The sequence below is a fragment of the Natrix helvetica genome, assembly GCF_964273705.1.
Source record: "Natrix helvetica genome assembly, chromosome: Z".
NCBI classification, from domain to species: Eukaryota; Metazoa; Chordata; class Lepidosauria; order Squamata; family Natricidae; genus Natrix; species Natrix helvetica.
The window spans coordinates 100,982,674-100,996,974 of NC_138554.1; the positions used below are offsets into that span (position 1 = coordinate 100,982,674).

Here is a 14,301-nt window from a genome sequence, read left to right on the forward strand (position 1 = left end):
GAGTAAGCAGGCGAAAATGCAGTGGAGAATGCATATCAAAATCAATCTGTCAGTAACCTCAAGTGCACTTAACATACAGCATATTAAGAAAATAGGGAGGGGGGGTTGCCCAAAGAAATTGTTTGATAGGCCTTTCTTTTTCAGGTGGACTAGTGGAGAATAGGAGTGGTAGTTGGTATGTGAAAGGGGGAAAAGGCCAGGCAAGCACTGAAGGGACTTTGGGGCAGGAGAATGTGAGGCAATTGAAGGCTTGCTTTTTGGCAGACAGCAGGTGTAGGTGGTGCATTTGAACAAGAGAGAATCAGTGAAAGAACATGGGGGGGGGGGCATCCCTAGCACCTTATGGGTGCTGAAAGAGGGAAGCACTGAAAGATGATCTTCACAGCTCTGTGGCACAAAGTGCCTTGCTACTCTGTTCTACTTGGGAGCTGCATAGTGCCCTTAGCGAAGCCATGTCCTTCACTGCTTTCCCAAAAAGCTTGTGACATTGGGACTGAGGCTGTCAGCTGCTCCTTAAGCATTAGGTTTTTCTTAGGGCAAATAAAGGTCAAGTTTCAAACAGCTTTTTAATTTAAGCTTTGCAAAACATTTGAGTCATGGAACACCAGTTTAGATGCCCAGAAATAAGAGGGCAGAAAAAGCAACCTCGGGAGCGGCCCATATTGGTAGTTAAGGAGAAAGAAAGAAAAATAAGAAAGGAGCAAATAAGCCTGTTAGCTAAACCACATTTTAATTAAAGCATGTTGGTGGCTAGGAAAAAGGAAGGAGCTAGAAAAATTAGAGGAGGGGCCTGGTGCACAGACTATGTTGAGGAAGATTAGGTGGAGAGCGGGACAAGGCCTTATCTTACTCACAATACTAGAATTTGTCTTAGCTGGAGCTCAAAACCAAATAGTGCAAATGAACTGACCAAATGTCTAAGCCAAAACTCTTCATTCACAAAACATTTTTTCCATGTCATGTGCATTTATATTTGTAATTGTTTACTATTTTAACAATTTATTGTCTCTTAAATATTTTTATTTCAGTGCTATGTTGTGTTTTTTTTATCAATCACAATGAAGTTAACAGTAATTGGTGATATTCTCTTACATAAATCTCAGGAAAAATAACAGCTGCTGTTTTTCTTCAGTGTTAGTGAACTTTGACTCAGTTTGACTATGATTCAAATTTCATAATCACCTTTAAGGCCTTGTAATTTCTGAGTCATATTAGAATGGAGCTGATGAATGAGATTTCACCTTTATTTTCCAGATTCATATCTTTTTTTAGAAGTAGTCTTATTCCCTCAATGTAGCATATTTCCAGGCTCTTAGCAACCTCAGTAGGGAAGTATTTAATACCAGTTTGAAAGGCCATAGTGTAGCTTTCTCAGCTATAATCCCATGTGTAGTGAAATGCCTGCAATGTTATCATAATCTCACAATACAAAACTATCAATAGGGGTATTGTATCTCTTATGCATTTTACGCATTCATGAAGAGAGATCTCATTTCACTTAGAATTCTGCATTTGATTTTGAAAGGATCATTCCCCATTTCTGATATGCTTACCATGCAATTAATTTTTTTTTCTCTTATCAGAAAAATAATAGTTTGTGGAACAGTTTTACTCAGCTTTGGGTAACAGGCAGAGAAGGAATGCTGCATTTCTTGTTTGGGTTAGGTAGAGTATTTCCCTCTGAGAAAATAGACAGCTAGGCAACAAAAATCTACTTGAATGCCTCCAATTCGAATGTGAAAAGGATCAAGGAGGGTCAAACGCTTCTGTAGTCGCTCTGTTTCATTGGGTATTCATCGTTTAATTCCAAGGAAAGGAATGTCAGAGGTTGCTGGTAGTCCACAGGGAACGGTACTTTATGTTTGCCAGTAGGGATTCTTCAGATTTCCCAGTGTAATTGTGTTTCAGAGAAATGGCTGTTGCCTGAATGCATACTATGTTGCATATGTTACTAGGGTTTATGGTACTGAGATTTCACATCGAATATAGAGTCCTCCTTCACTTTGTTCTTAAGTTGCTTGGGGGTTGGTGTCTTGACATAGTTGCATTGGCTCATAGAATTGGAGATGGAATCTGCTTTTTTTTTTACAGATGCAAAAAGATACACTGTTTTACAAGTGTAAGTAATTTAAAAATAAAATAGTTGTTCGGAAACATCTGTTCATATTTTATGCTAAAATAACATGCTTCTGGGTATTAACTGTCTATCTTGATTCTATCTTGATACTCGAAGAAGAAAAGATTGGATGCTTATATAAGAATCCAAACTATTGGGATGGGGTGGAGATACATTTCGCTTTACGTAATTATCGGCTTCATTTTGTTGTGGGTCAGGAATGACATTGTACTCACCAGTGAAGAATAACTTGAGCTAAAGGTATCTGCAAACATCCATGTCTTAAGGGGTGGATGTCTGAGACATCAGTGCATCATCCGTTAGGAATACATGTACGGCCATACTGGGTTCAGATGTTTCTGAAATCATGTTCACATCGTTGTGCATAATTCTGTAGCAAGTTCTAGCAGTAGATACCGATGATACATGAGTTAAGGGGCAGCGTTTGCCAACATTTTTGAAAGAAAGGAGATCAACCTATTTCCACCGATCTCAGTTTTGGGGGCTACTGAAAATTATTAAGAGATCATCTTTATCACAGCTCCCTATGCCCCTCAGAATCCCCCCCCCCCAATCTTTTGTTTTGTTCTCCATTTCTCTGCATTGTTCCTCTTATGTTTCTTTGTTGGAGTTGTCGGATAATAAAAGAAAACACTTCAGTGCAGTTTTCTTAATTTTTTTTATGGCACCCAATGGACTACAGCTCTCAAACTGGGTGGGAACTCCCTCCCACCTCCTGAGGCAGGAAATCTAGTAAGATCAGCTTTGCTTCCAAGTACATGGGAGGAGGAACTCTCCATGACACATTCTGCAGTAAGTCCAGTATTCGGTGGTAAACTCCACAGGGATGCTGAAATGATTTAACTATACATTTTAAAGGTCTGCATCTGGAAAGCCAGGGGTGTCACAAGTTTTCTCCCCTCTTGTAAGTTCGTAGCACAGAGAACTGTTGATCCTCACTTTTGTGAGGGAGGGTTTTTTAAAAATAGAAAAGCTGTAACAGGTAGCATCATTTGAATTGGCTAGTATGTTGTAGTTAAGATACATTTTGTGTCCAGTCTGTTTAAATAATTGTTATGTGTATGTCTGTCTGTGTTTGCATGCTAGATGGAACATGATTAGGATCCATATATTTGTGAAGGAGAAAAAGTAATTTTATCCTAGTGTGTTTTATAGTCAAAAGACTCAGGTTTTGATTATTTTTTAATTGTATACATTTCTGGATTTGTTCAATTTTGCAATAAATTGCTTATATCAATAACATGAATTGAACAGTGAAGCCCTTTGTCCCTGAAACAGCTGTAAAAGTACATATAGCTTAAAATGTTAAAAACTGAACAATATGGTGACAAATTAAATATGAGGTTTTTAATATATATGAATACAACATTTTCACTGAAATAATCAGATTTAGATGATTATGCATAGAAACAATTGTTGAACATTATCTTCTGAAGGTAGAAGATGTTAAAAGGGAGGCTACATCCTACTGGCTTCTTGCATACTATATGCTTGTCTTCTCAACCAATCCATATCTCCACATGATTCCTAACCATATTTTGTTAAATGACTGGCAAGCTAGTTGACTATATCACTCATGAAAATGGATTGGCTGATGGTCAGGCATTCTTGAATCTGAGTTGCTAATGATACATCTAGGATTTGTATATTCTGAAGCTTTGTCTACTGTTTATCTGAAGAATTATAAATATTTAAGTTTATTTGAAGAATAATTATTTTCATTTTCAGCTTCGTATATTAGCTATTATATGCATATCTGTTCACTTCTTTTTGCTATGAAGATTGCAGGACTTGACACTATATAATCCAGAACGAACCATTACAGTTAAAGGCAGTATTGATACATGTGCCAAGGCTGAGGAGGAAATAATGAAGAAAATCAGGGAGTCATATGAAAATGATATTGCTGCTATGAATGTAAGTACATTTCTTATGAGTGTAAATTTGCTAATTTTTTAAAGTATTTGTCCAAAGTATTACAGTAGAACTAAATCAGCTTCAGGGGGAAAAAGTTTATATTTTGTCCTTTCTACTAGAAAAATCCAATAAAAGAAATCAAAATAGGTACCAGCCAGCTATTCCTATTCACAGTTGGAGAGTCCAACTGATCATCTTAGAAAAGCCTTGCCTGCCTACTTCTATTTTAATGTCAAAAGTAAAATTTTATATATTCCTGATTACATTACTAAGGTAGACTTAGAGTCTTTGAAAATAATTTGAAAGAGGTTATTTGAAAATGTGTGCATATGAGTGTCTTTAAAGGCATGTCTTTTTAGGTTAATATCTGAATCAGAAAAAAAGACATATCTGTATGAATGGGTCACATTAATACATTGATTATGGAGAGGCGGGGCTAACTGCCAGCACGAATGGCTGCTTGAACAGAGAGCTCCATGAAGAGCAGCTGGGTCTGACATCCAAAGGGGTTTCTTGAAAGACTTTTGTAAACCGATGATTTCCTGAAGGGAAATCCAAAGAAAAGGTTGGTTTGGCAGGACCATAGGATGGCAGTTAATGGTCTGCACTTGAAATTCCCTTCATAACCACAAGCGTGGAAGAGGGCAATCTGTAAAGGCCGTCCCAGAGTGCTGATAGCAGTTCAAAGTAAGCGAGGATTTATTACAGAGAAGCTGCAGGAGTCGCGAGTGGATTATCGGATTCCTGATCTTGGTGGAAGGTATTTTTATTCCAAAACAGCTCAAGAGGCTAAGGAGCTCAAAGAAGGAGTGGGGTGGTTTTTTTTCCTTCTATCCCCCTCTTTGTAGCGGAGATAGGAATAAGCTGAGCGAAGGCTGGAGACATTTTTCTTTTCTTATCTGAACTGTCCGAGGAGCCAAATCTAAACTTAATTAGTTAACACAACAAAGGCCAACTGTAAATAACTCTGATAACATGGATACCTTCAGGGGGAAATGAGTGAACTATTGAAGGCCTGAAGAAGAAGAAAGCTTACTCATGGCATCTGTATCTTGTTAGTCTGTATCTGGTTAGCTTGTGGAAGAGTGACAGCTACTGGCAAAATCTGGAATCCCCCCCCCCCCCCCCCATGGTATACCTTAAGAGAAAGCAAAACTTTTGATAACTACCCCTTGGATGACAGGAGACCTATTGGAGAACATTGATGTTAATGTTTGGACATTATTAAAAGAAACAATCAGAGAGAGAGAAAGAAGATTTACCGGACCAAGGGGACTCAGAATATTTATATAATCACTTAATTCAGGAGGGTCATATGTAAGGTTGAACTTAAAAGTTAGGAATTAATGTCATAAGACTATTATCAAAGGAACATATTGTTATTGTCATTGATATTGTTATTGCTATAAGATTATTAATTCCACCATTTTTGGCATTATTGGCATTAGTATTGATTAATTAAGGAGATGGTTTGATTACAATATAATCAATAATTATAAGGAATTCAGTCTTAGAATTTACTCTTAGATTAATAGAATAGATTGATAGAAATATAGAAATATAGGAATATTATAAGTGTGATACATATATATTGTGATAAATTGACAAGTCTCTCATTCTCTTTCTATCCTATGATAACTGTTTTCATATAATATATGAATCTATTGATATATAGATCATACTACCCCTTAATACCTCTTAAAATTGATTATTGAGTAGAGGAAGAGGGAAAAGGAGAGGGAAAGGGATGAGAGGGAGAGGGAAGAAGAAGGAAGGAACAAAGAAAGAAAGACTGGAGGAAATTACGAGTGAGAGAAAAAAGTGGGAGTTCTGGAAAATGTCTAAATTAGGGATCCAATTCTTCAAAAAAATGACAAGTGTTACAAATTAACAAAAACTGGCACGGCGAGGAAGCCAGCATCCCAGCCGTCTCTAGCGGCTGCCAGTCCTTTGAACCAAAGATCCTCTGAGGATATGCTCCAGAGAGAAAGATCTAATTCAACCAAGGAGCTTCAGATGATATTACAAACTATGCAAGAGACAATGGCTAAAAATCACCTAGAACTGAAAAAGGACATCGGAAAAATAAGAAATGATACTGGAGAACTAAAGGAGAGGATCCAGAAGATGGATGATAAATTTGAGAAGTTCCAGGAACAGATCAATAAAAATGAACAAAGAATAAATGTAATAGAAGGAAGGATGGAGAAGGAGGAGAAAAAAATGGAGGAGCTGAGTTCTAGGCTGATCCAGGGAAACAAAGAACTTGAGTTAATGATCCTTAAGTTAGAATCGGAGAAAGCGGCCCAATTTCTAGGGTTTCAGAATGTAAAGGAAGAAAAAGGCGAGGATTTACCAGATATGATGGCAAACCTTATGACAAAGGCTTTGGGAATAGAAAAGGATGAGATGGCAAGTGAGATCGATGAGACATATAGAATCCAGACAAACTACGCAAAAAGAACAATCTCCCGAGGGAAGTCCATGTAAAGTTTGTTAAAAAATCAATACGTGACAAGGTGCTGAATAGAACAAGAGACGATCCGATAGTACATCATCAATGACAATTAACAGTCCTAAAATAGGTACCATGGAGAATCAGAGAACTAAGAAGGCCCTACCAATTTTTAACATCTGTGCTGAATTAATTTCAGATGATTGATGTGGAGGGTATACTGGTAACTTGGAGAGATAGAAGATTCAAAATAGACACGGTGGAACAAGTGGAAGATTTCTACAATAATCTGGTTGGGCAGGAGGTTGAGGAAGACGAAGGAGAACTGTTGGAAACAAGGATGCAAGGACTCAGGGCACAGATAAGAAGAGAAAAGGAACTAGCAGAGACAATGAAAGAGAAAGACGTTTTAGAGAAAAAAGGGGAAGAACCAAGAGAAGCGAGAGAGATAAGGGCAACACATGTCCTAAATACACATAGAATCATGTCAGGAGAAATCAAGATTTTATCATTGAATATCAATGGTCTAAACCTGCCCCAGAAAAGGAAAACAAACTTTAATAAACTAAAACGTTTGAATTATGATATAATTGCACTGCAAGAGATTCATATAACTAAAAGACAGATCCAGACCTTGGCATATCCTACATTGGGTAAACTACACGGCATTAGCTGATCAAAAGAAAAGAGGAATAGCACTATATGTTAAAGACACAATCCAGACTAAATTAATTTATCATGATGAGGAGGGGAGAATATTAATTGTAGAAATAATGTTAAACCCAAAAAAGGTGTTATTGGTTATAATATATGCACCTAATAAAGGTCAGGGAAATTTTTATTATAGACTACATAGCATTATTCGAGAGATGGGAAACGAAAATGTCTGTTTAATGGGTGATTTCAATGCTATAGTTGACCAGAAGTGGGACTATAAAAGTGGAAAGAGGAGAAAAGGAGCTAGGAGAATTTTGCCCAGGTCATTCTTCCAAATGGCCAAAGTATTAAATATCTATGATGTATGGCGTGAAAGATATCCAGAGGGAGAGCAATGCACCGTTTACTCGAATAGACATGAATCCTGGTCAAGGATAGATATGGTCTGGATGTCGATGGAGTTAATATCGGAAGTGAAGGAGATAGACATAGAACCTAATTTATGGGCTGACCATAATCCTATGAGGATTACATGGAAAAAACAAAAGGGTAGTTATCGTTGGTTATTCAATAGAACAATCCTAAAGGATCAGGAATATGTTAAAAGAGTTAATCAGGAATTGAGATTTTTCTTCTAAGAAAACTGGCCAGGAGAGACGTCCATACAAAAGCTATGGGATACAACTAAGGCATTTATAAGAGGGGTCACAATTTCTGCTACAGCTAGAAAGAAAAAAATTGACAATCAAAAAATAAGAGAGTTGAAAGAAAGGTATAGAAATGTAGAGAGTGAACTCCAAAAAAAAAAACCCCACAAAATAGAAGTATAAAAGGAAGTATGGAACTGATTAAACATGAATTGGCTATATTTGAAAAAGCAAAATTGGCACATCTATAAAAAAAAAATTTTTCTTTGAGAATGCAAATAAACCGGGGTGGTGGCTATCCTATAGGCTGAGGAAGCAGAAGAGAACTGGATCAATAAACTACAAGATTAAAAGGGCGAGATCTGCTATCAACTAGAGGAAAAGAAAAGGATTACCCAAGAGTTCTGTGAACAATTATATAGAGAAAACTGAGACTATACAAAGGAAGGAATACTACAATATCTGGAAAAGTCAAATCTGCCAAAGATTCCAGAGGAAATAAAAGATATGCTCAATGAAGAAATTAAAACATCAGAGATAATTGAGGCCATACAAAGACAAAAGACTAATAAAGCTCAGGGCCAGATGGACTGCCAGCGGAAATATATAAAGAACACTGTTGGAAGTTTATAATGCTGTGTTGAAAGAGGTGAAGACACCGCTATCATGGACGGAGGCTAACATTGTATTAATACCTAAGGGGGACTCAGATCAGATGTTCATACAAAATTACAGACGAATCTCATTGCTAAACGCAGATTACAAGATTTTTGCTCTGATAATAGCAGAACGGTTGAAAAAAAATCCTCACATCGTTTATCCACATAGATCAAAATGGATTCCTCCCCAGAAGACAAATTAAAAACTATATGAGAATTATGCTGGACATTCTTGAATATTATGAAGTACATAATGAAAAACAGGTTGCACTATTTTTTCTCGATGCCCAAAAGACATTCGACAATGTGAACTGGGAATTCTTGCATCAACAATTGGAACACATGGAATTTTGGGATAAATTTATAAATACAATTGGAGCAATATATACAAATCAAAAAGCCAAAGTAATAATTAATGGTGAATTAATGCAAAGTATAGCAATCCAGAAAGGTAGAAGACAAGGTTGTCCCCTATCCCCGCTGCTGTTTATATTAACCTTAGAAGATTTGGATTGGGTTGGATTTATTGGATTTATATGCCGCCCTTCTCCCAAAGGACTCAGGGCGGCGTACAACATTAAAAAACACATATCACAAAAGTTAAAAGAAAATTAGATAAGTATCCAAAAAAACAAACCCAATTAATATAACAATAACATTTAAAAAATTAGATAAAATTAACAGGCCAGGCCGACTTGCTGGAAAAGCCAACTTTTTAGGGCGCGTCGGAAGGACGCGCTATAAACGCGATATATAAATGCGATATAAACTCAGGGAGAACATGTCAAAGAAACTATGGTTGCCTGGGTGAAAAATTTTGGTTATAATGCAGAATTGGCTAAGTGGGAAAAACTTTGGATACTTAATCGGAAACTAACATTGGCTACGGCATATAAAGAAAATATAAGATATTCTACAGATGGCATCTCCCCCCAGCACGGCTCTCCAAAATGTTTAAAAAAATGGCCCCAAATTGTTGGAAGTGTAAAAAAACACCAGGCACTTTTTATCATATGTGGTGGTCATGCAAAGAGGCCAAAAGATATTGGAAAATGATTCAATCATGGTTGGAACAAATGGTGGAAGACCAAATTTTGTTTAAACCAGAAATTTTTCTCCTAGGCATAATATCGGAGCGGTTTAAGAAAAATGTACTCTTATCTAATTATACATATACTAACTGCAGCGCACATAACTTTTGTGCAGTATTGGAAAAAAGAAAACACACCATCAGAGCTAGATATAATCAGAAAAGTGTTGGCCTGTGCGGAAGCAGATAGGCTCACTCTTGAACTTAAAAATAAAGGGGAATCAGAATATTTTGAAGTCTGGAACAGATTTTATGATTGGTATACGCCAAGGTGACAAGACTGGAACAAACCGTATATTGTGATTGGACAGAAGGATAGATAATGCACTAAGTAGGCTAATAGTTAATGGCTGTGACTAATTGTGTATAATGTGAATGTATGGTCACTTTGACTGCCGTACTGCATTGTTTTAAATGTAAAAATAATAAAAATATATTTTTAAAAAATACATTGATTATGATGCTTTACTAATGGTCCAGAGTAGTTTGTTAGGCACTCCAGTTGTAAGTGCATTTATTCTCTCTTGGTCATTGTGGTTGAAAAGTGCTGTAAGCCATTATATTGAAAGACATAATAAGCAGAAAATTTCAGCCCAAGGTGATTTCATGATAATTTCAACTCTTTTAAGAGGACAGTTCTTATTTCTCCTTAGTGAATGTTGTAATAATCTTTCTTTGTGTATTTAATTATCTGTGAAGGCTAAACTTGTAGAACATCCAGATTTAAAGGTAGCCTTCCATCCTACCAAGGTGGGTAAAATGAGGATCCAAATTGTTGGGGGCAATATACTGACTGTAAACTGCTTAGAGAGAGCTGAAAAGCACTGCAAATCAGTATATAAGTTCAAGTGCTATTGCTGTTAATATGTTACATTATTTCATAGAATCAATCAACAGTTGCTTCTGACAGAATAGTATTTATATTGTTAGATAAGTTGATAAAGTATTGTATTAATTTTTAAATTAATTAGCTACATGAAATTTCACTTCATTTAAATTACATTTTGACAAGCAAGCAAGAATTCTTTATTTCAGATAGTAATTGTTTTTAATTATGTTGCTGAACTAATGATCTTCCATATTATTTCAGCTTCAAGCACATTTAATTCCAGGGCTAAATCTGAATGCCTTGGGTTTATTCCCACCTTCTTCTTCAGGGATACCACCTCCCACAGTGGGTGTTGCTCCAGCCACTGCGTCCTCTTCATATCCTCCATTTGGGGTAATTCTATCTCTTTGTACATTTTGGACAGTTGGTTATAACTGTTCCCATTTATATATTGCATCACAGATATGTTGGCTTTTCAATTTAATGGAAAAAACTTTTAGGTAATATTAAAATCGTGAATTAGAATAGCACAACATGTGAAGAAAATGATAATTCACAGAATGTTTAGAAAAGAGTATGTATGTCAAAAGAAAGTAACCAGCTATGTTTCAGAGAACCAGAAATGGAGAATATATATTGCACATTGAAGTTGTTTATTTAAAACAATATGTTGAAGGCCCTTTCCTTTAATTGTGATGTGTATGTATGTGTTCGTGTGTGTGAAATCCAGCAGTGTTCCTGGAAAGTAGTCTAAGGGGTGATATATCATTATGGCAAGAATGTTATGGTTCAGTGTATTTTGTAGGAGTGTCAAACTCAAGGCCCGTGGGGCCGCCTTGGAAACAGCAAAGGACTGACACGCAGTGCTCTGCCAGCAAAAATGGAGCTCAGGAGGTCCACATGTAGCCCTCCTGAGCTCCATTTTCAGTTGCAGGAGGCCGTCACAGCCAAAAATAGAGCTCAGGAGCCTGTTTTCTCTGGCAGGGCCACCACAGGAACCCCCGACATGAGTGACATAAAAGTGGCCATGCCCATCCTGGCCACACCCCCTCTCCTCCAGGTCAAACCTAACCCTGATGGGAGCCCTCAATGAAATCGAGTTTGACACCCCTATTGTAGAAGGTATTGTTTGGGATTTTCAATAAACATGATTTGTGTTAAAGAAAATACAAGAAGCTGTCTTATGCTGAAGAAGATGAGTTGTTTAGTTCATGTGTTCATCTCTAGTCTTCCCGAATCTGATTCAAGATTCATAAACTTTAGTTTCCAGAATTTTCTAGTCAGGACAGCCATTACTTAAAATGACTATTGGCAGCTTACTCGATTTCTGGCTGCCCTAAATGTCATGCACGAAAAACCAAGCCCACATGTGATTTATTGCTTAAACCAATGCATAGGAATCTTCTCAACCGTTAATCACTATCAAGGGAAGTTGGACTTTGTAGCTACATAATAACTCAAAACTTTTTATTCCTTCTCCTAGTTCTGCCATTTTCTCTCCTACGGTTACAGAGGCCAGGTACTGATCTAATGCAAAGATTAAATCATTGAAATATTTGTTAGAGACAAAAAGTGTATATGTGACACTTTCTTTTCATTTTCATTTGTTTATATAAATTGTGTTTCAGTGAGGTATTTTTAACGATAGTTAATTCTATTGTTAGTCTTTCAATAGTTTTTCTAAAACAGTTTTGTTGATTGCAAAGGTTGACTATTTGTTCCTCTCTGACATAAAGAAATGCAACATACATATTAAAAAGATAATAATTAAATGTGATGTATTTAATCTTAATAGTGGTAGAAAATTTTCAGCAGTTTACTTTAATATAGATGAACAAGTTCATCCATTTGAAAAACTTGTAAAATGGTAAAACAAGCATTTAAGTATTCAAAAAATGGCTTAGTTAAATTTTATAATAAAAATAAAACTAGACTTGATTATAAAGTAAAACCCGTACACCTGAATAGATTTGCTTGCAAAAAGAATTACAGTTGGTTTTAAAACCAAATTAAGATGTTCTTTAGGTTTTCTTATATCCATTAATAATATTTGAAAAATGAGGTACATGGGCTTTCTTAAAAATCAAGGGAGTATGCTAGTGTTATACTACCACACACGTCCCTGCGACCTATCCGCTCACACAGAGGGGCTCCTCCTGGTGCCGTCTGCTAGTCAATGCCAGCGGGCGACACCTAGGAGTAGATCCTTCTCTGTGATGGGCCCAACCCTCTGGAATGACCTCCCCCCTGACATTCGAACTACCACTGACCTCCGTTCCTTCCGGCAAAAGTTAAAGACTCACCTATTTCAATCAGCTGGCCTGGCACTTTCTTAGTTCTACCTCCCGGGGATTTATTCATTTTAATTGGGTTTGGGGTTTTAAAAAGTTTTTAATACACTATATACTATATTTAATATTTATTATTCTATGTACAGTCTTGCAACCTCCTCCACCTACGTATTTAATTATTTAACTGTTTTGTATGTATTTTATAACGTATTTTAGTGACTGTACACCGCCCCGAGTCCCTTTCGGGAGAGGGGGCGGTCTATAAATATGAATAATAAATAAAATAAATAAAATGTAAACAATAATATTACATGCAGCAAGATCTCTTGAATATGTTAAAATTCAATATGGAATTTGCAATCTGTATCATTGAAATTCTTAGTGGCATTTAATTCCTTTAAAAAGTATTCTTATAAATCACATAGAATTAATAAAGAGTTTAATGTGGCTCTGCTGCTGATCGAATTATGTGTGCGTGAGTGTGTGTGTATTTATGTGTTTTAATATTATTGTGTTTGGCATGTTTACTACATTTATGCCTTTTTAAAAAACTCTTTCTGCTCAGAGTGAGATGGACAGCCATATAAATATATTAATCAATTACAACTATGTCCTTTATAAAAAATTGTATTTAAAAAAACATGAAACATGTGAAAGACATTAGCAAAAGCTGATAAAATTCTCTATTGAAAAGGCTGCAGCTATTTTAAATATTTTTACTGCATATATTCTGAATTTACTGCCTACCCTTCATTTTAAAACACTGCTTTTTTGAAGTTAATGATTTGTATGTTTATCTATGTAATTATCTTTCTCCGTTATGTCTTTTATTTAAATTGTATGTTTAATTACATTTTTAAACCTAATATTTATAGGTATAATCTTGGCTTAACAGTAATTTAGCCTTGTGGTTGTTCATAGTCCGCCCGTGTTTTCTTTGCTTTTGCATTCCAGCAACAACCAGAATCTGAGACAGTTCATCTGTTCATACCAGCCTTAGCAGTGGGGGCCATTATTGGCAAGCAAGGGCAGCACATCAAGCAACTTTCTCGTTTTGCAGGTGCTTCTATTAAGGTAACGTAAGTTATTTATACCACAGTCTTCTTGATTCTTCAGAGCATGTTTTTACAGGCCCTGTTCTGTGGCTACCTTAGACTCCTTGCCTTGCATATCAAGCAGTAACTGGTACTTCCTATTTCTAGAATGGGTATTCCTGGCTCATACAGAGACAAGATAATTACAAGAATATTTTTAAAAGTTATTTGAGAGGTGAAATAGAAATCGTAAAAAAAAACACCAAATCCTCTTGGTGGTCGAGACTTTTAGATAATTGTTCTTAGCATGAAACCTTTAGGCCATGTTTTTGAAGTGCAGCTTAATTGTTCCCACACAACTTTTAATGTTTAATTCAAAACAAGAGAAGCAAATGGTTTACTATTTGAGAAGTCCACTTGCCTAGACTTCAGTTCATTTCACAGAGTTCAAGTTCAGGCATGTCCGCTGAATAAAGAAAAGCTAGTACACCAACAACATAGCAGAAAGTTTTCAGGAGATAGAAGGTACTCTAATATTACTATTTTTCTTCACAATCAGCTAATCAAATAATTCAGAATCAAATA

At 36.2% G+C, this 14,301-nt stretch overlaps 1 protein-coding gene across 4 annotated transcripts in view; it reads left to right on the forward strand.

The window, feature by feature from the left end:
• The window catches only part of IGF2BP3 (insulin like growth factor 2 mRNA binding protein 3), a 90,322-nt gene that overhangs the window by 55,376 nt on the left and 20,645 nt on the right, over positions 1-14,301 (forward strand). For 3 of the 4 annotated variants that reach the window (XM_081971652.1, XM_081971655.1, XM_081971653.1), the window contains exons 10-13: positions 3,919-4,054; positions 10,653-10,784; positions 11,875-11,910; positions 13,637-13,756. In XM_081971652.1, the coding sequence (XP_081827778.1) occupies positions 3,919-4,054; positions 10,653-10,784; positions 11,875-11,910; positions 13,637-13,756 (424 nt within the window). The remainder of the gene's footprint in view (positions 1-3,918; positions 4,055-10,652; positions 10,785-11,874; positions 11,911-13,636; positions 13,757-14,301) is intronic. The other variant, XM_081971654.1, reaches the window with a different exon arrangement.